The sequence below is a fragment of the Nyctereutes procyonoides genome, unplaced genomic scaffold (genome assembly GCF_905146905.1).
Source record: "Nyctereutes procyonoides isolate TBG_1078 unplaced genomic scaffold, NYPRO_anot_genome, whole genome shotgun sequence".
Taxonomy (NCBI): Eukaryota; Metazoa; Chordata; class Mammalia; order Carnivora; family Canidae; genus Nyctereutes; species Nyctereutes procyonoides.
Genome location: NW_026575043.1, coordinates 34,381,486 through 34,401,554, shown reverse-complemented (window position 1 = coordinate 34,401,554; position 20,069 = coordinate 34,381,486). Strand labels below are relative to the sequence as shown.

Here is a 20,069-nt window from a genome sequence, read left to right as displayed (position 1 = left end):
TACCTGCCGCGCCCCGGGCCCCGCCGGCCGCCGCCCGAGGCCGCCACCGGAAGCGCCCGCCGGGCCCGCGCAGCGCAGCCGCCATCGCCGCCATCGCGGAGCCGGGCCTCAGGGCGTCCGGGGCTGCCCTCCGCGCTGCCTGCGCCGCCGCCGCCCGCCCGGGACGCCTCCAGGCGAGGTGAGGGGAGGCGCGGCTGCGGCCGGGGGCGGGGGCGGGGGCGGGGGCCCCGGCGGGGGTCGGCGGGAGCGCGGGGGGCGGGGGGCGCGGGCCGGGGCGGGGTGTGCGGACCCGGAGCAGGTCTGACCCCGGGTGAGGGTCTGCGGGCCCGCGGGGTGTCTGACCCGGGGTGGGGGGCGTCTCTGGACCCGGGCAGGTCTGATCTGGGGCGGGTCTGATCCGGGGCGGGGTCTGCGGACCTAGGGTGGATCTGATCCGCGGTGGTGGTCTCCTGACCAGGAATGGGTCTGACCCTGGGCGGGGGTCTGTGGACCTGGGCGGGGGGGTCTGATCTGGGATGGGGGATCTTGGGATCTGTCCTGCGGTGAGGAGCTCTGGGTGCGAGATGGGAAATTAAAATCCGTGTGAAAGGATCTGACCTTGGGTGGGAGTCTGTGGGCAGAAAAGAAGGGGCTAGGATACCAGACTGGGTTGAGGGAGGGGAAGATCTGTGTTGGAGGGAAGATCCAGGGTGGGGATAGGGGATCCAGCCTCTTGTAGGGATCCATACTCCAAGGTGGGGCCTGCCTCTGGAGGAGGGCCTTGACTTGATGGGCTTTGGGAGTCAGGGCCTGACTCACCAAGGGAGGCAGGGATCAGATCCTTGGGAGTGGGAGAATTGTGGGCGTCCAGGCCCAGAAAGGCTCAGTAATCTTTCCAACAAGTTTTTCCCTGGAGGCCTTGGGGTTCCCCTAGGATTTTTCCGTTCAGGGGGAATGGCTGCCACACCAGAAAGGAAATGACAAGAGCCCAACACCCCAAAGGACTGGTCTTTGGGTGGTGTGGCCTCATCCCCACATGAGAATGTTGAGAAAAAGGAAGTTACCCCAGAACGGACCTGACATACCAGCCTTTCAGGTTATAAGTCAGGAACTTTTCTTGAGCTATTGCTTGGGGCTGAGCTTTCCCGGCTGCCTGCTGCCTCCCAACTCCCAGAAGCCCTCTGGAGCAGTGCCAGGCCTGGTGAGGAGAGGGTGGCCATAGATGAACACAGCTGGACGCTAGTTACAGTGGTGAGGACAGGCTTTATTCGGTATTTATCGACAGAAGGGGAAACAGCTGAGGTCCATTCAGATTTGTTCAGAGGCTCTGGGCCTTTTAAAGGGAGAGTGCATGTGGGGGGGGGGATGGGAACAGCGGGACTTGAGTAAACAAGGAAGTGAGAGATTACAAGAAGTGGGAAGAGGCAGCAGCCTGTGTGACATCCATCTGGACAGTGCTAAGTGATGCTTGTGGAAGTTAGGCTTCCCTGCTTCTACGGATCCTCAGGTGGTGACTGACACAGACACTTCTTTTGGAAGCCTTGAGTTTCTCTGTCATATGCCTTAAGGGAGCTGAGGATGCAGTCTTGGGCTGTTAGACACTATGTAGTGTTTGTTCAAATCTTTATAAGCCAAGGTTGAGGCCTGATTGAGAATTCTGAAGGTTCGGAGGATCCTGGATAGAGTTTGGTCAAGGGGAGAGTCTTTGGCAGGCCTCCCTCTTGTTGAAGGAAAGAAGATATGTTCTTTCTGCTGATAAGCCTGTTTCCCATTTGATACCCTTTTGTTGAACCATCTGTTGGGATTTGGTAGTAGAGGATATTTGCTGGATGATGCCAGTGATCAGGGATTTACTGAGGGACATTTCTATGGAAACAGAAAGAAAAGCAGAGATTGATGGTCAGAACTGAATGTAAACCTGGTTTTTAATTCTGAGGAGTGGCCAGTTGGGACGACTTTAGACATTGACTCGTAAACATCTCTAGATTGTGGAATGAGGACCGTCGTGGCAATCCAGTAGATTTCCCAGTTTGTAGTTTGAGTGTTTGTGGTGATAGTATAGACATCAGTGTCACAGTCAGGGTTGTTTTCCCAAACAGAGCATGGAAGATACAGGAGCTCCCGTGGACTTTTTGAGTGGCCCATGCAGCTGCAGCTCCAGAAATGGAAGCAGGCACACACAATCTGTTGTGGTGACGAGCTCTCTGAAGGTTATGTCAAGTTGTATGCGTGTTTCCACATGCAGTCCTTTTTCAGTTCCTGGAGAAAAGGGGGCAGCAAAAGACGTCCGGGTCCCAGGAAGGCCCTGGGTAGTCAGGTTTTAGTCCTCAGTGATGCCAAATCAAGAGGGAAAGAGGAAAAATTGGAAAACATCAATTTGGAGAGCAATGACCAAATACTGAAGGAAACTGAGGGTTTGGTAAGGGCTGACAAAATGTGTGAGACAGCAGGACTGCAGTCCCGGTTACAGGTAGTATAGGAAGACCTCAGACACAGTAAACAGGATTGGCATCAGTATATTATTTTCCCCCATTGAGACACAACATTTCCCTCTAGAGCCATTTCCCTTTTTGATCAAAGATAACCAAAGTAAGGGATGCCTGAGTGGCTCAGACAGTTAAAAGTCCAACTCTGAATGTTTGCTCAGGTCATGATCTCAGAGTCATGGGATTGAATCTGCCGCCAGGCTCAATACTCAACAGCTCTCACTCTCCCCACCCTCTTTCTCTCCATCTCTTCCTCTGCTCCCCCCCCCCTCATGCCCACTGACACACTCTCAAATAAATCTTTTTTTAAAAAAAGATAATCAAAGGAAGATTATTCTTGTTTACAAAATAATTCTGGTCTCATTAAATTTGGCCTGTTTATTTACAGAAGTGCAGCAAAAATGGCAATTGACCACAAAGGCCTTGTTAAATTTATCTCATGGAACTTTTTATGGGGAATCTCAGATTAAAAATTTAAAAGCCTTTTAAGGCTAAGAAGCCAAAGCAAGAATTTGCCGTCATTATTCACTTATAGATTTGGGTGAATGCCTCCCTTCTCAGGGTCCCCCAAATATCAGGGTTCCTGGCTCTGCCAGGATGTGACCTTCCTTACTCACCTATAAAAGACTGGGAACCTGTGTAAGCCAAGTACCAGGCTGGTTTTTTCAAGAGGGCTTTGTAATCATTGCTCCTTGTAAAGTCTATTGCAGTTCCTCCAAACTGTCTGTCTGGTCATGTCTGATTCCATGCATCATTTTCAAGTATGACGTTCCTTGGTTATATAACCAACGTTTTAAAATTATGTCCTATTGCAAAGAGAGCAGATTCTTATCGAACCTATACAGATAACTATATTGCCATGAAAATTCAAGTATTGCCAAGAATACTCAACAATAGTTTCCAATTTTTAGAGGAATCAAACAGGGAGAGGAAGATAAATGCTTCAATTTCATTTACAAAAGTATAACTTGCTAGAGTTGTATGACTCATAGATAGTTTAAGAGAAAAAAGAGTGTATGTGTGTTCTTTTTAATATCCAGAAAATAGAACACTAACCAGCCAAGAATATTCCAGACAAAAGCCATATAAAATTATAATAATCTTTTATCATTTCACTCCGTTCCGTGTAGTTGATTTTTTTCCTGTTCAGTTAGTTTTGCGAGCGCATTGGTTTCTCCACTAGAGTTCTGGAGCACCTTACTCAGTCCCATGATATGGTCTCAGAGTTATTGAAACAAGGCCTTTGGAAATCTGTACACCAGACACCTGTCATAGCCCTTCCCCTGGGTTTCAGAGACAGTCCCTTTCTGTTGACAAAGCACTCTGGCCTGTAGCTGATTGCAAATTGCTTTTGGAGAAGAATCAGAGAGAAACAAACACTATCTGTGGGTGACAAAGACTGCCAGGGGTTAAAGATTTGGTGGGAGTCCCCTATAAAAATAACACAATTGACAAGGAAACAGTTGTTTCTATAACATACACACCACTTAAAATATTAACTGGTGAGGTGCCTGGGTGGTTTGGTCAATTAATATCTGCCTTGGGCATGGGTCATTTTCCGAAGGTCATCTGGCTCTGTGCTTAGCGGGAAGTCTACATCTCCCTCTGCCCCTCCCCCTACTCATGCTCACTCTCATGCGAGTGAGCTCTCTCTCTCAAAATCTTTAAAAAATAATAAAATACTAACGGGAATGATACAAATACAACTTTTGGAAGGTTAGGCAGCATGGCTTATTTGACAATGGTTTTCGTGAAATTCAACATGTCAGTTAAAACTAATTAGTTTAACTCCTCTCTTTTACAAGGTGAAAGAACAAACCCTTTGAGATCTTCCAGAGACCCTCTGGGAAATCCCAAAGGCAGTCTGAAATCAAGAAGATACTTCATTTAGGTTTTAATTTGGAGAAGGCAGAGTTGTCAAAAATATTGAAAGGTTTGAACACTTAACAAATAGGATCCCAGGTCACTTTGAAAAAAAATTTTGGTTATTTACTTAACCTAAGTGACAATAAAAGAATTCATAAGTAAATATAGGAGAAAACATGATTCTTTAAAAAAAAATGGCTCTTTTGACAGTGGGAAGACTAGATTCTCTTATGTAATCAAGGACATGGTAATGACAACATGAAACACAAACTATTTTGATAATACAGAATCTTTGTTTCCACAAAAGGTGAAGGTTGCTAAAGATTACTCAAAGAGTAAAGACAAACCTTTCGTAATCTCTTGTTAAAAGCAGAGCAGTAATCCAAGAAGCTTTGTTGTTTAGCCGAGAGAAAACCAAACTCCAGTTTTGCATTAGTATGTTATTGATAATGAAGCTCATTTCAAAAACTTTATATATAAATCCATTTAGTCTTAGCCAGCTTTGACCTCGCAACATAAAATTCCTTTTACCTACAACTACCTACATCCATTCAGGTTCTTGTCCTGTACTTTCCCTTTTTTGAAAATGTAATTTTGGGATAAAATTACTATCCTTTCCTTAACAAAAACAAATCTACATTCTTTGCATACTTTCCATGTGAAACACATGCTATTTTCCTCGCATTCTTTGTGTACAAAGTTGTTTCCCTTTGCTCTTATTGTTTCTAGTACTGTTTTCATATACTGATTATCATTATTAGCCATTCACAACCTTTATTTTACAGAGGAAATTAGGAAATAGATAATTGTGACTCATCAGCCATACACCAATATTCTGTTACAGATTAGCAAATTTATGAATATGCCATGTCATAAATCTATAGAGGTATATACTCTGAATAGTACAGGTTTTTTTTTTAAGATTTTATTTATTTATTTATTTATTTATTTATTTATTTATTTATTTATTTATTTATGATAGAGAACAGGTGAAAGTATGAGCAAGAGGGAGGAGCAGAAGGAGAAGCAGGCTGAGATCAAGAGTTGAACGAATGCTTACTGACTAAGCCACCCAGACGCCCCAGCCTATCTGTGTCATATAAAAATAAGAAACTAAGAGTATAAAACCTGAAGTATAATTTAAAAAAAAAAAAAGATTTTATTGAGAGAGTAAGAGAGAGCAAGCAGGAGCAGCGTGGAGGAAAGGGAGAAGGGGCAGAAGGTTGAGGAGAAGCAAGCTCTGGGCTGAGCAGGAAGTCCCAGGACTCTGAGATCCTGATCTGAGCCGAAGGCAGAAGCTTAACCAGCTGAGTCACTGAAGCACCCCAAAACTTAAACTATAATTAATAATATTCATTCATTATTAGTGCTTTATCTTATGTAAAAATTATTTACATATCTAATGAATAGCTATTATTTGACTTAACTTGGCATAACTCTAAGGTTGCAAATTGTCAGAAAGATTTTGGAGACAGTTTTTAGAAGCAGATGCATATATACATATATGTTTTAAGTAATCTCTACCCATAACATGGGGCTCGAACTCATGACCCTAAGATCAAGAGTCACGTGCTCTACCAACTGAGCCTGCTGGATGCCCCAAGGCAGATATATAAAATGCAATGATTATTGAGGGGCGCCTGGGTGGCTCGGTTGGATGAATGGGTTCTTGATTTTGACTCAGGTCATGATCTTACGGTCGTGGAATCACCCTACAATTGGGCTCCTACCTCAGTGGGGAGTCTCTTGAGATTCACTCTCTTTCTCCCTTTCACTCTGCCTCTCCTCACCCCTGTGCACGCTCTCTCTCTCTCTCTCTCTCTCAAATAAATAAATAAACAAATAAATAAATCTTAAAAAAAGAATAGGAACTCAGTTTGGTGAAAATCAGATTTATCATTTGTACAATCCTAAACATATTACCTTATTTGACTAGTAATCCAAAGTAGAATAAAAATGTACATTTGTAGTATATGTATTGATAACACTCAGAGATATACCTGTCTCATTAAATCAATACTATTAAGCTAGTCTTATTTACCAAAGATTACCCAAATTATGTAAACTTGAAAAACAGTTGAATTGGTTCTTGTATTTCTAGGAGTTTGGGGAAGATTTAATTTATTTAAATGCTTATTTGTCTCTAAGCCAATTAGATAAAGATAGAACTATTTTAAGGGATTTTATACATTAATTTGGTAACACCATCTGGAGGTAGAGAAATACCACACACAAACACGCACACGCATGCACACACAGATGCAAGTAAGATCTTCTGGTTTTCATTTAAAACTTTTAGCCAGGCATCAGGCATAAACACAATTATATAAAATTCACTAGTTGATGTAAAAGAGTTGGACCTAATTGGTTTCATTTTATATTTTTATCCTAATTATGTTTCTGGCAGAGGGCACAGGTTAGTTACCTATTCAATATGAGGGCTAAACCTTTTCTCCAGTGTTCATGGAGGAGGTGTTTAAGACTTTTTTGCCCTGATATATAATCTTACGGAGGCCGTGGACTAAATGTATTTCCAGTTGGCTTTTTTTTTTCTTTTTCAACTTCAGATGGTTACTTTTGGGGGCCCCAAGTTATTGAGAGCCCCCAGTGGGGCAGGGGGTGGATCTGCATGCCAGTGGCTATGGGAGCTGAGTGGCTGGAGGGCAGGGGAAACTCTGGCAGGGTGGATGGGGAGGAGGAGATAGGGGCTTGCAGGGGTCATATCAGAGGGTACAAGGAACCTGGAGTAGGAGCAAAGGTGGTAAGGGTGGAAGGAGGCATGGAGGGGATGGAAAGGAGAGGTCTCAGGAGCCACTTTGGGGAGATCTACAGTTTTCCATGGACGCCATTCCAAATTATCCTTAGTGAAGTCATGCTAGTCGGAAAGGAAGTAGACAGAATCATCAGCATGGTGGCACATTGTCAGCACGGGTGCAAGAAGGGGGTTCTGGTCAACTGGGAGGCTCCCATGAGAGGAGCAGGATCAACCAGAGAGACAAAAGGCCTCCCCAGAAGCCAGGAAGTACTTCCAGTCCAGGACCCACCTTTTGGAAGCCTGGCCTCTCCCCTAGCCTCTGAGAGTATATTCAGAATCACAGAATCAAAATCTGCCCTTACTGCCGTAAAGGACGTTTGTGGGGAGCACTGGATCAGGAGTTGGAATCACCACCAGGTGCCCTAAATGAGCAGCAGACCAGAGATGGGAGGCGACCAGCAGACCAGCCTTTGAGGAGGCGAATGGGGAGTCCTCATTCAGTTCGCACATCAGTGCAGAGCTCCAAACAGACAGTTGCTGGGGCTGTGCTGATAGTGGCCATGGGCTGCCAGAAGTGTCCCAATTCCCAGGCAGAGCAGGACCTTGGGCTTTGTCCTTGTGGGGCTGGCCTGTGGGGCAGGTGGCCAACCATCCCTCCCTGGACACTCACCCTGGCAGGCATCTCCCGGCCCACTCCATCCCCATCTTTTCTTTCCTCCCCACAAGGATCCTGGCCAGCCTGCCTGTTTTGCCTCCAGAATGTTCTGTGCACTCTGAAGCCTGCCCTCCATTCAGAGCCATTACAGCCGGCCCTGCTTCTAGGGCATGAGCCTAACGGCCAGAGAGGATCCAAGACAGAGTGAGATGGACTGGGGGAGCTGGGATGCTCAGCCCCACAGCTCTTGGTCAGGGAAGTGGCCTCAGTTCCCTCAGGCCTGGACGTTCCTCCTGTTGGTCCTGCAGTCTGAGGTGCAAGTGCCATCTCCCTACTTTCCAGAAGGGGCGCGGGCAGAGACTTGCTCTTCAGAAGGAGGTGATGAAAATGTGGGCACAATAGCAGATTCAGATCCTTGCAAAGGGACCAACGGCATATCTCTTTTTCACGGGTTTTTTAAATGAGCCTAGGAATGCTGTCACACGATTGATTCATCTTTTACAGAATCTTTTTAAGAGTCTCAGTAACTCATCCACTGATGGTTGCTTGCAATAAATTTATGAAAAACGTTTTCATTGCCTTTAAAGAAAAAAGAGTGTCATCTAGGATATGCTAAATGCATAAAAGAATACTGACCAGCTGACAAAGGGGATAGACTATCTGACTACGAAGCAGAGAGACAGAAGCACCATCAAGCTGCCCATCCCACAGGGCTGGAGCTTCAGAGCTGAGTGGGCAAGGAAGGGGAGCACCCCCACACACATGGTGGGGGGCCAGGCCTTGATGAAGTCGTACTATGTGGCAGGCAGGATGGGAGGAAGCACTCTTGTCACAAAAGATCATGAAATTGAAGGTCCTAGGACCAATGGCTCTGGGTGTCAGTGGCCCACCTGCCTGTCCGCACCTTGATTCCAGGGTGGCTGGGTGCCTTGGCCCAGCTGCCAAGCATCTTGATGCCTCCCTTTGGGTCTGGAAGGCGATGAACCATGATCGGAGTTGATAGAGGTTCTGGTCTTGTGGCTGCAGGGGATACTGAAGAACAGGCTTATGATAAGGAAGGTGTGGGCTGGGCTGTTACTTTTGTCATGTGGGGAAGGAGGTCTGTGAAGAGATGGAGGCCGGTGAAGAGATGGAGGCCGGCCGTACGCCGTAGGCCTGGGAAGGAAGCTGCCAAGACAGGAAGGCCCCTCTGCCGCCTCCGAGAAGGACCATGAGTGTGGAGGCAGGTGTCCCTCCTAGGTGTCCATGCTGCACCCCTGCTCTGCACCCCACAGAGGCAGGCTCCTGAGCGCCCCGGCCCCCCCCCCCCCAGAGATGGGAGCAGCCATTGGTTATCTGGATCCTGCTCCCTTATGGGGAATGCTGTGTCTCTTTTCCCTTTTGTGGAACAGGGAGGGCCAGAAACAGGGTTGCCTGTTCTGTTTGTTTCCCACTGTGTTCTTTTTCCTGTAGTAAAACACACTTATGTTAGGGGCACCTGGCCAGCTCAGTCTCGAGCGTGCAACTCTTCATCTCAGGGTTGTGAGTTCGAACCCTAGGTTGGGAGCAGAGATTACTTAAAAACAAAATTAAAAAACAAACAAACACATAAATTAAGATTTGTCATTTTAACCATTTCATTGTTACAATTCAGTGGCATTAAGTACGTTCACAGTGTCGTGTAACCATTGTCACTATTTCCGGAACTTTCTCATCCCCCAAACAAACACTGTAGCCATTCAGCACTAGTTCCCCATTCTCCCTGCCAGCCCCCAGCAGCTTCTCTTCTACTTTCTTTCTCTGGATTTGCCTACCCTACATATTTCCTGTAAGTGGAATCATATGGTATCAATCTTCTTGTGCCTCTTTTTTACATGGCACAATGTCTTCCAGGGTGCATCTGTGCCATAACCTGAATCCGTTCACTTGAGTGACTGAGTGACTAAGTGTGATCTGTTGTATGGATACATCGTATCCATCTGCTGAGGGACAGGCTGTTTGTGCCTTGTGGCTGTTGTGAGTAATGCTGCTGTGAACTCTGGTGCACTGGTTTCCGTTCAAGTCTCTGCTTTCAGCTGTTGAGGACACATCCAGGAGTGGGAATTGCTGGTCATATGGTCATTCTATATTTAACTTTTTGAGAAACCACCAAACTGTTTTCCACAGCAGCTGCACCGTTTTACATTGCTGTCAGCAGTGCACAAGGGTTCCGGTTTTCCCACAACCTCATCAACATTTGTTCTTTAATATGTACAATTTTTTTTTAAATAGCCGTCCTAATGGGTATAAAGTGGTATTTCGGGTGGTTTCAATTTGCATTTCCATAATGACTAATGATGTTGGGCATCTTCCCATATGCTTATTGGTCATTTGTAGATCTTTGGAGAAATGTTTCTTCAAGTCCTGTGCCCGTTTTCTAATTAGGTTGTTTATCTTTTTGTTGTGTTGTTGCAAGGTAGGAATTCTTTATATATTCAAGATCTTTTTTGTTTGTTTGTTTGTTTTTTGAGAGAGAGAGAGAGAGAGAGAGAGAGAGAGAGAGAGGGAGAGTGCAGGCCCAGGAGCCGGAAGAGGGGCAGAGGGAGAGAGAGAATCACAAAACAGACTCCCTGCTGAGCACAGAGCCTGAGGGTGGGGAAGGGAGGGCCCCATCCCATGACCTGAGCTGAAACCAAGAGTCAGATGCTCAACTGACTGAGCCACACAGGCACCACTATGTATTCAAGATATTAAACCTTCATCAGATAGATGATTTGCAAATATTTTCTCCCATTCCATGGGTTACCCTTTGGTTCTTTTGATAATGTCCTTTGATGCTTTTAGTTTTAATGAAATTGAATTTCTTTTCCTTTTGTTGCCTATGCTTTTGGTATCATATCTAAGAATCCATTGCCAAGTTCAAGGTCATGAAGATTTACTCCTATGTTTTCTTCTGGGAGTTTTATAGTTTTAGTTCTGAAAGTCAAGGCTTTGAGCCGTTTTGAGTTAATTTTGTATGTGGTGTGTCAAGAGTCCAACTTTATTATTTTGCGTGTGGAAATGTTTGTCATTTATTAAAGAGACCGTTCTTTCCCATTGAGTGGTCCTGGCACTCTTGTTAAAAAATCATTTGATCATAGACATGAGGGTTTATCTCTGGCCTCTCAGTTCTGTTCTGTTGGTCTATTTGTTTACTCTGTGCTCGTACCACACTGTTTTAATTACGGTAGTATTGTAGTAAGTTTTGAAATCAGGAAGTATGAGTCCTCCATACTTTCTCAAGATTGTTTTGGCTTTTCAGATTCCAAATGACCTTTTGGATGGATTTTTCTATTCCTACAAAAAAGCCGTTGGAATTTTGATAGGGATGGCATTATTTCTGTAGATGACTTTCTGACATCTTAACAATACCAGATTTTCCAGTCCATGAACATGGGATATCTTTCCATTAATTGGTGTCTCCCTCTATTTCTTTCATGCTTTCATGATACTAAATGTATCATCTGTGGAACCTTATAAAGGCCTAGCCTCTTCAGCCGAACCCCGAAGTCGAAGAGCAGCTTCTCCCTGCGCTGCCACCACTGTCCTGAGTCAACAGCTACAAGAGATAGGAGACCCAGGATCCTGCACCAAAGCTTTGCCTCCAACCCTCAGTGTGGTCAGGAAACCATGTTTGAAACTGTGCTCGGCCAGCCACTTAAAAACTTACTCTCATGGTTTGTTTTGAACATGTACAAAAACAGAGAGGATCTGAGAGTGCTGCTTGGCTTCCATGCTCTGGCCTCGTGGCCAGGGGTTGAATCTCCTTTATCCTCCTGATGATGCCTCCTCTCCCAGAATGGTTTAAAGTCCCAGCATTGCCCTTTCTGTTTGCATGTCTGTTAGGTAAGCAGGACTCAGAGCCAAAGCAGGGCCTACCCCCAGGTACGGCCCCTCCCTGTGCCCTCCTGTCAGCCCTGAGAACAGAGTGCTGTGCAAAGTGGTAAACAGACAGACCTAGAGATTAGAGATTTCAAAGCCAGAATTTTTTTTTTATCACAACCCAAGTATTATGGAGATTGTAATTTATAGTTTATGTCTCCAGGGTCCAGCAAGAATTGGTAACCTAGAGTAGAATATTATTTCTTATTTTTGATATCTGTTTACAACATTTACTGGATAATTTTTTAAATATGGAGAATAAGACAGAATGGCCTGTTGTATCATCACCCAACACTATGATGAGTAATAATAGTAATAACTAAAGCAACACTGGTGTATGGTTAGGAAATCCTAAGCAGAAAGTTCTAGCTCCTTCAGGCTGCAGGGGCCTCCCCTCACTGTTTCCTGTCATCTGTCCCCAGAAGAGAGGCACTCTGCTCTTACCTGCTGTGCGCTCCACGCCACCCCACCTCCCCACCCCGCCACCGTGTTTTCCCTTCACCTGCCTCCTGGGTCGTGGTGATCCTGCCCCACGGAGGCCCTTGCCCAGTGTGGTCCCTGGAGTTCCCGCAGACAGAACACCTGAGTCACACTCTCTCTGGCACAGTGGGGCCCCGGGCGCCCCCCAGGCAGGGGTGCCACACTCCCGTGCTGACACCTGCCACACCTGCTGGGGACATCAGGCCTCCTGCTGTAATCTGTGTCCCCAGTGTCCCAGGCTGACATTTCACTACCTTCTTTGGGGCCTTCTGCACTCTGAGGACGGAAGGGTGAAGTGCCACCCTCGTGGGCAAGGCTTGGCCTCCAGGAAGGCGCCCATCCGGACCTTGGTCATTTTCAGATTATGGTTTCTGTCGGTCATTATCTAAAGGTAGAAGAATTCTGCACAAATGTTATCTGCTTTGCTGCCGAGCTCTGAGAAGGGGTGCACAGCATGGAGGGCCGGAGCCAGCTCGGGGGGTGGCTCTGAAGGAGCAGAAGAGCAGGTGTGGGCCAAGGACCAGGGCCCCTGCGTGTGCGTATTCTGACTTGCTGACAAAGTGTCCAGTGGCCATACGGCCTAAACCACCAGAATCTGGGGTCCACACTCACCTGGGGCAGAGCCTCAGTTTCCCATCCATCCTCTGCCCTGCTCCCCAAAGCACCAGCATGTCCTCATGACCAGTGTGTTGGGGCTTGGAGCCCTCGGCCATCCTGCAGCACTCTCCCCACCGCGGCCCCCAGCGTAACTGCTCTCCCGGAAGTGCCTTCCCACATGGGAGCCTCTGGCAGAGCAGGGTCCCGTGTGGTTGCTGGGGTTCTGTGGCCTTGGGAGTAACCTGTGAGCCACCCGACAGAAGCTGCCCGTGGTCCTCTTTATTTTGTCCTTTCCCATTTTGTAAGGCATCTGCCCTGAATATCATGAACTCTGCTCTGTGCAGGCCAGGAGTCCAGGGCTGAGTGGCCCAGCCTTGCCCGTGTGTCCCACGGCCCCCATCTGACTGGGTCCTGAGCTACCTGCCTAAAGGTGGCTCGCCAGGGGGAGGTTGTACCATCCTTGTAGGTGTCTGATTCTGCTGGCACATCTCCCTCACATGTGCAGGCACCAGGGCTGGCCCTCATCCAGGGCCAGATGTGCCACGTGTGGCTGTCCCTAAGGGGAGTGGTGAGTAGGTCCGTGCCCTGTGTGCCTGGCCTGGGGACTGCCTGTGTTTTTACCTGGAAAGTCACTGAAAGGGCCACGTGAGTCTGCTAGATGCTGGTGTGAGGACCCAAGGGAGCTGGGCTGCCCGTGTGCCCACATCCATCTGTCTGGGGAAGCGCCCAGGGAGGAGAACTGTGACCAGCAGGTCCCCAGGCAGGATGGCCGGACAGAGCACGTGCTCTGTGCGCCCCAGGGTGCAGCCCCAGGGGCAGGAGGCTGTTTGGGTGCAGGAGGTCTTTCCCATGGCATTGAGATGAGCCAGGCAGTTGGGACGCGCGGCTAGCCACTTGAACCGCGAGCCCCATCCGCTGGGAGGGGCAGGTCTGCACTAATGCCAAGGGGTTTGCGCTCCCAAGCTGGCTGCAGGGCTTCCTGGCTGGCCACACAGCCCTGAAGCCCACTGCCCTCCCCCTTCTCTCCCCTCCTCCTCACCCCACCCCATCCCTGCCCAATCTCAGATGCCAGAAGCCCCACCCCTGCTGTTGGCAGCCTTGTCATTGGGCCTGGTGCTGCTGGTACTGCTCTGCCTGCGACATTTGAACTTGGGCTTACTTTTTATCGGCTGGAATGAGTTGGTCCTGCAGCCGCTCCACAACCTGTTCATGGGGGACACGAAGGAGCAGCGCATCCTGCGACATGTGCTCCAGCACGCGGTGGCCGGGGACCCACAAAGTGTGCTGGAGGCCATCGATACCTACTGCTCGCAGAAGGAGTGGGCCATGAACGTGGGTGACAAGAAAGGTGGGCAGCCCGGCCGGCAGGTGGGGGGCATGGGAACGGGGACCTCAGGTGGGGCAGCATGCCTATAAAGGAGAGGGCCTGGGGTCAGTCTGTTTCTGGGTGTTGGGATGGGGGCTCCCCTGGAGCCCTGGTGGCCTGAGCTACTCACCCGCTGTCTGCTCCCTGGCCAGGGGCAAAGGCTGTGCAGAGACCCTGACATCCACCTCACCTCGCTGTCCTCGAGGGGAGGGAGGGACGTCTGATACACTGTCCGGGACCCTTCCTTGCCACACAGGCAAGGCTTCTGACGAAGCCACACAGAAAGGCTTCTGACGAAGCAGGGCCCCCTGGCCGTCCCTGCTGGGCATGAGGCTGGACAGAGCTCCCCGGGTTCTGCTCAGCCCAAGCACCAGGCTGCCTCCTAACCTTTGGACTCTAGCCTGGGGCACAGGCATGTGCTGTGCTGTACCCTGGGCCTTGGGGCCTGGGGACAGATGGGATAGCCATTGTCTAGCCCCCTTGGAGCCTCTGACAGTGCCCAGCCCGGGGAGCCAGGGAAGCCCTGAGTGCAGCCCATGCGCTCGGTGGAGTGGGGGCCTCCGTAGAGGGCAGCCCTGGGTTAGAACGGGTTGGGGGCAGCCAGGAACCATGTGAAAGAGAGGGACTAGGGTGTGCCGAGCCCCAGAGGCCTGAGGGACCCTGGGAGCCGGGAGGGTGTGTTTAGTGTGATGTGGGGGAGGGGGGATGGGAATGAGGGAGGCAGGCGTGGGTAGGGCTGATGGTCTAGGGGCTGATGGTCGGGAAGGGGCAGGTCCAGGACCAGGAGGGGGTCTCCTCCCTCCGCCTGTGGCCCGTGCCCACCGGCTCCTCCTCCCCGCAGGCCAGATCTTGGATGCAGTGGTGCGGGAGCAGCGGCCGTCGGTGCTGCTGGAGCTGGGAGCCTACTGCGGCTACTCGGCCGTGCGCATGGCCCGCCTGCTGGAGCCCGGGGCCCGCCTGATCACCATCGAGCTCAACCCTGACTTCGCCGCCATCACCCAGCAGATGCTGGACTTCGCAGGCCTGCAGGACAGGGTGCGTTGCTGCCCCAAGGTGAAGGATGTGGACACTGAGGTGCCGGGACGAGGGGAAGGGCCTGGGTTGCCCCGGTGCGGTTCAAGGCTGCCTTTATCCTGCTGTACCTGGCCTTGTGCTGCCTCCCGGCCCAGGTTTCAGGGATCCCCCAGCCACTCTGTGAGCGAGGTCTTGCTACCCCATCCCACGGGGCAGGAAATTCCCAAGGCTGCCTTTGAATGGAAAGGGGATAGAGTGGGGACTTACCTCCTCAGAAGCCCAAAGAAGACTGGTGACACGAGCGGGCGTCCAGGCAGGGCGGCCTGTGGGCGTGGGCACTGACAGGGTGCCGTTCCAGGTCACCATTCTGACCGGGGCATCCCAGGACACCATCCCCGAGCTGAAGAAGAAGCATGATGTGGACACGCTAGACATGGTCTTCCTTGACCACTGGAAGGATCGGTACCTGCCGGACACAGTCCTCCTAGAGGTAAGTTGTGCCCTGTCCTGGCACACATGGGCCTCGGTGCTGGCTGCTAGTGCAGGCCCACCAGAGGGCGAGGGGCGCAGAGGACCAGAGGAGGCCGCAGGGGTGGTGTGGAGATGAGAGGAAGAGGGTTCTAGGCAGAAGGAGTCAACCAGGCCCACTAGGTGGCCTGCGCTGGGGTGGGGGTGGAGGTGAGCACCAACAGGACATCTGCCCCTTTCCTCCTGAGGCTCCTTACCATGCATCCCTGTCCTCACACTGCATCCTGTCCTAGCCCTTAGAGCCGCTGCTTGGCTGGCCCCAAGTGGTGACCGGTGAGGCTGCCCCATCTCCATGTGGGGCACTGGGTGGGCCCTTAATGAGCTGACATGCAGACCCTAATGATGATCACCACCTTGTCCCACCTGGGTGGTCAAGGTCACATGTAGTGGCTGTTTGGCCCTCTACCAGGGGTCCCCGTCCTGGCAGCCAGCATGTTGTGATTCCATGTTATCTGTCCCACGCTAAGCCACCTCACTTCCCGCACGGGCTGGCCACTCTGCCCAGTGCAGAGAGACCATGAGCACAGGGGGCATGGCCACTGGAGCCATGGCTGGAGGTAGGGCAGGACCTTGCATCCAGTGGTTCCAGTACAGGCGTGGAGGGCCGGGTGCCTGGACACAGCAGGAAGGAACTTGCCCTGGCTTAGGGTCTAGAAGGGGACAGGACATTCTGGGAATGGGCAGACCTGGGGCAGTGGGCCAGAGCATGCGTGGATGGCCTTGAATGCTACACACTGGTGTGCATAGGGGGGGCTTTAAGCAGGTGAAGACAAGGTTAGATCTGGCCCCAGAAAAGATCCCTGTTGGGCGTGTAGAGGGTGGGAAGGGATGGCTGTGGAAAGGATGGTGCAGAGACCCGGAAACTCCACAGACATGCTGAGCTCTGTGAGTGGAGGAGGGGAGATCCAGGGGCTAGAAGTTGGACTAGTCACCTGCTGAGACAGGTGGACAGTGTGGGGGATGGCAAGGAGACCCATGGGCCAGGAGCCAGGCAGCCAGCCCAGCTGGGCCTGCCTGGGGAGGGAGGGATTTCAGCAGCTTTGGTGTATGTGATAATTACAGGGGCCTGCATTTATAGAGAAGTAGCAAATATTGCCGTTTAGTAACTAGGAAACTGATCGTTTTCTCAGTGCTGCTTGTTCAAAGCTGTTAATTATCTCAAAAGAAAAGACGTCGTGAATTGGGAAGGGCTGTGCTTTTGAAACAAGCGTACTTTAGCCATGCAGCTGGGCTCTGCGGCCCTCGCCTGGTGCCGGGTCAGCCTGGCTCTGCAGAGGCCTGGCTGTACCTCCCCGGGTCAGGGCTTAGGGGCTGGCAGGGGCAGGGGGCAATTTGAAATCACATGGCTGCTCCGAGGAGGCCGCAGCCACAGGTCTCACGGGCTCTCCACAGGGCTGCTTGGGTGTCCTCACAACATGGCAGCTGGCTTTTCCCCACAGCCGGGGCCGGGAGACAGAAACAAGGAGCAATCTGGCAGCCGTGGTGCCCTGTAGACCATCTCTGAAGGCACAGCCGCCGCTTGTCTCCTTTTAGAAGCGAGTCACTAAGCCCAGTGCATACCCAGTGGAAAAGGAACCGTGGATACAGTTTTGTGTTTTTTTTTTTTTTTTTGAAGATTTTATTTATCCATGAGAGAGAGAGAGAGAGAGAGAGAGGCAGAGACACAGGCAGAGGGAGGAGCAGGCTTGTTGCAGGGAGCCCATTGCGGGACTCGATCCCGGGACCCAGGGATCATGCGCTGAGCCAAAGGCTGACGCTCAACCACTGAGCCCCCCAGGCATCCCTGTGGACACAGTTTAAAACCACCTCCAGTGCAGGCTCTTGGTCCTCTGGAGGCGGTTTCTTTTTTTTTTTTTTATTTTTATTTATTTACGATAGTCACAGAGAGACAGAGAGAGAGGCAGAGACACAGGCAGATGGAGAAGCAGGCTCCATGCACCGGGAGCCCGACGTGGGATTCGATCCTGGGTCTCCAGGATGGCGCCCTGGGCCAAAGGCAGGCGCTAAACCGCTGCGCCACCCAGGGATCCCTGGAGGTGGTTTCCTCCCCGCAAGGCTTAGCACAGCAGGTTTGCTCAGACGCGGTAGGCTTCTGAGCAGAATTCTCCAAGGGGTCTGTGTCCTCTGTCGGGGGGCATGTGATGTCTGGGCAGAGGCAGGACAGCTGCCGCCTTTTCCTCCTGGTCCAGCTTCCTCAAGCTAGGAAGGCCCAGCACCCTCCAAACGTGCCCAAAGCTCCTTTCTTTCATTCCTTCTTCTGTGGTCAAGTCACTGGATTTCAGTGTCCAATAACTTTCTGGCCTCTGGACGCCTGCTCCTGAACAGCATGACCCTACACATGAGGCTTGGAGCCCCACTCCTGCTCACCTTGTCATTTCCCGCTGGAGACCAGAGCTGCCATTCTGGGGCTTGAGCCAGGGGTGCCTCCTCCTGGACAGCTCTCCATTCTAGGTCCTTCTAGCCAAGACTGCTAGGGGGCTTTCTTTTCCTACGAGAAAATGCTCCATGATTCACACTGGTACTTTCTGTTCAAATTCTGGCTCATGGGTTGTCCCTAGCCTCAGTGGCCTCACAGTTGTGTTTTCCACTCTGGCTGGAGGGCCCTTGGCTTCCCTGCAGCCCACAGGCTGGAAGTGACCATGGCCATCAGGAGATCTGAGACACCTGTAAGACTCTGGGCTGGGGCACATCCCTGGAGGGTGCAGTTATAGATGCTCCGTCGCATGTGGGCCTGTCGGCCATGTGAGGCAAGCTTGGGGTCCCTCTGATTTTGCTTTTGATGTTTCAGGTTGCTTTTTTTTTTTTTTTAACTTTTTATGATCATGTGAAAAAGCAGCTCTGTGCTTCCAAAGTTAGGACATGGCAACTGGGGTGACATTGCCCTGGTCTGCATGTCTCCCACAGCAAGCACTTCCTCTCAAGGTTTCATTCTGCTGTTTCCTACGGTCTAGGCTGCCTTGCCCCCAGCACAGCGTCCTGGCTGTTTTCAGCTGCTGCTCCTTCCCTCTGCAGAGCCCAGGCCCATGTGCTGGTAGAGATGGGGTGTCTAAATGCCAGAGTTCAGGGCTGTCCAGAGCAAACCTCCGAGGGGCAGGCTTCTGGGTAGTGAGGTCTGGCCTGCCTCCACCCCCATCCCTGCAGGCTCACCCTGGTCAAGCCGGTTAGGACCTCCAGTGACAGCACACAGGGGTGTCATGCACTGTGAGGCACAGGTATCTCACCCGGAAGAGTCACATGTTCCTGGCCCCAGGTAACCAGAGGACCCGCTGGCCTTGAGTCGGCCCTGTGGCCTGAATCCTGGCTCCACTGGCTCCTCCACTTACTCATCCAGCTAGCATGACTGAACAACTACTGTGTGCCTGCCACATGCTGTTCAGGGGCTGGGGATGCAGGACCTCATGAGGAGCAAAAGGTTCTTCCTACAGAGCCACGTCCTGGTGGCAAGACCCGTGCTCAGCACAGCCCTTCCCTGTGGTGCTTGCTGCTGGGGAGGAGGTGGAAGGCACCGGGGAGACCCTGGTGATCCCAGGAGCCGGAGTGCAGCTGACTCCAGGCCAGGCACAGGCCATGAACACCTATCCTCCCTGTGTGGGACTGGCTTGCGGGACGCCTGTCACCCTCACCCCTTCCCACCATCTGTCCCCTGCAGGAGTGTGGCCTGCTACGGAAAGGGACAGTGCTGCTGGCTGACAACGTCATCTGCCCAGGAACACCAGAATTCCTGGCATATGTGCGTGGGAACAACCGCTTTGAGTGCACACACTTCCCCTCATACCTGGAATACTCCAAGAGAGTGGATGGCCTGGAGAAGGTGGTCTACAAGGGCCCAGGCAGCCCAACACAGCCGTGACCAGCCACCCCACCCTGGGGTCCCTTGCCGAGCCTAGCTATGAAGGGCACAACACATGTGCTCCTGCCAGCCCGCTTTTGCAGTTCTGGGCTCTGTCCTATGAGAGAGAGGCCTATGAGGCCAAAGCCTGCTGGCAATGGCCCCTCTGTGCAGTGACACTGGCCTGTCTCCACTGGTCCCCGCCAAATGCAGCCAGCTCACCGTGCAAAATCATGCAATAAATCTATAAAATATGTTTGTAAATACCAAATCGGGACAGGTGGTCCCTTTCCTCCACCCACCAGCATTTCAGTCAGTAGGGTTTCTTACATGAGTAGGTCCTTGGGCATTGACATAGGCAGTGGACACTGGAAGTGGGAACATTTGGAACCGATTGGGCTGTCCATTCAGTCTGTCCTTGAGGTTCACAGTCACCAGGTGGCAGCAAGGCCTGAGTGATGCTGCTGTGTTCAACAACTCACACTCACTTGTGACTCCTGAGTTTCTTTCACCTTTTTTAGGAATGAAATGTAACTTCTTTACTACAATCAGCTCGCTATTAATAATCCCGTATACCAGTATCATGTTTAAAATATGCTAAAAGAGAAATTAAAAATTTAAATGTTTAAATAGAA

General features: G+C 50.8%; 2 protein-coding genes across 8 annotated transcripts in view; one reads left to right on the top strand and one right to left on the bottom strand.

Moving 5' to 3' along the window:
- TXNRD2 (thioredoxin reductase 2) overlaps positions 1-128 on the bottom strand; it is a 47,178-nt gene extending 47,050 nt beyond the window's left edge. For 5 of the 7 annotated variants that reach the window (XM_055322330.1, XM_055322331.1, XM_055322335.1 and 2 more), the window contains exon 1: positions 4-112. In XM_055322330.1, coding sequence (XP_055178305.1) covers positions 4-94 — 91 coding nt within the window. In that variant the 5' untranslated portion in view covers positions 95-112. Of the gene's footprint in view, positions 1-3 lie in introns of all 7 variants that reach the window. The other 2 variants (XM_055322332.1, XM_055322339.1) reach the window with 1 other exon arrangement.
- On the top strand, positions 47-20,069 carry COMT (catechol-O-methyltransferase). Its single transcript, XM_055322349.1, has 5 exons — positions 47-178; positions 13,763-14,045; positions 14,905-15,098; positions 15,436-15,567; positions 19,255-20,069. Exons 2-5 carry the CDS (start codon positions 13,763-13,765, stop codon positions 19,453-19,455), a joined length of 810 nt encoding a protein of 269 aa, XP_055178324.1. The 5' UTR covers positions 47-178; the 3' UTR covers positions 19,456-20,069.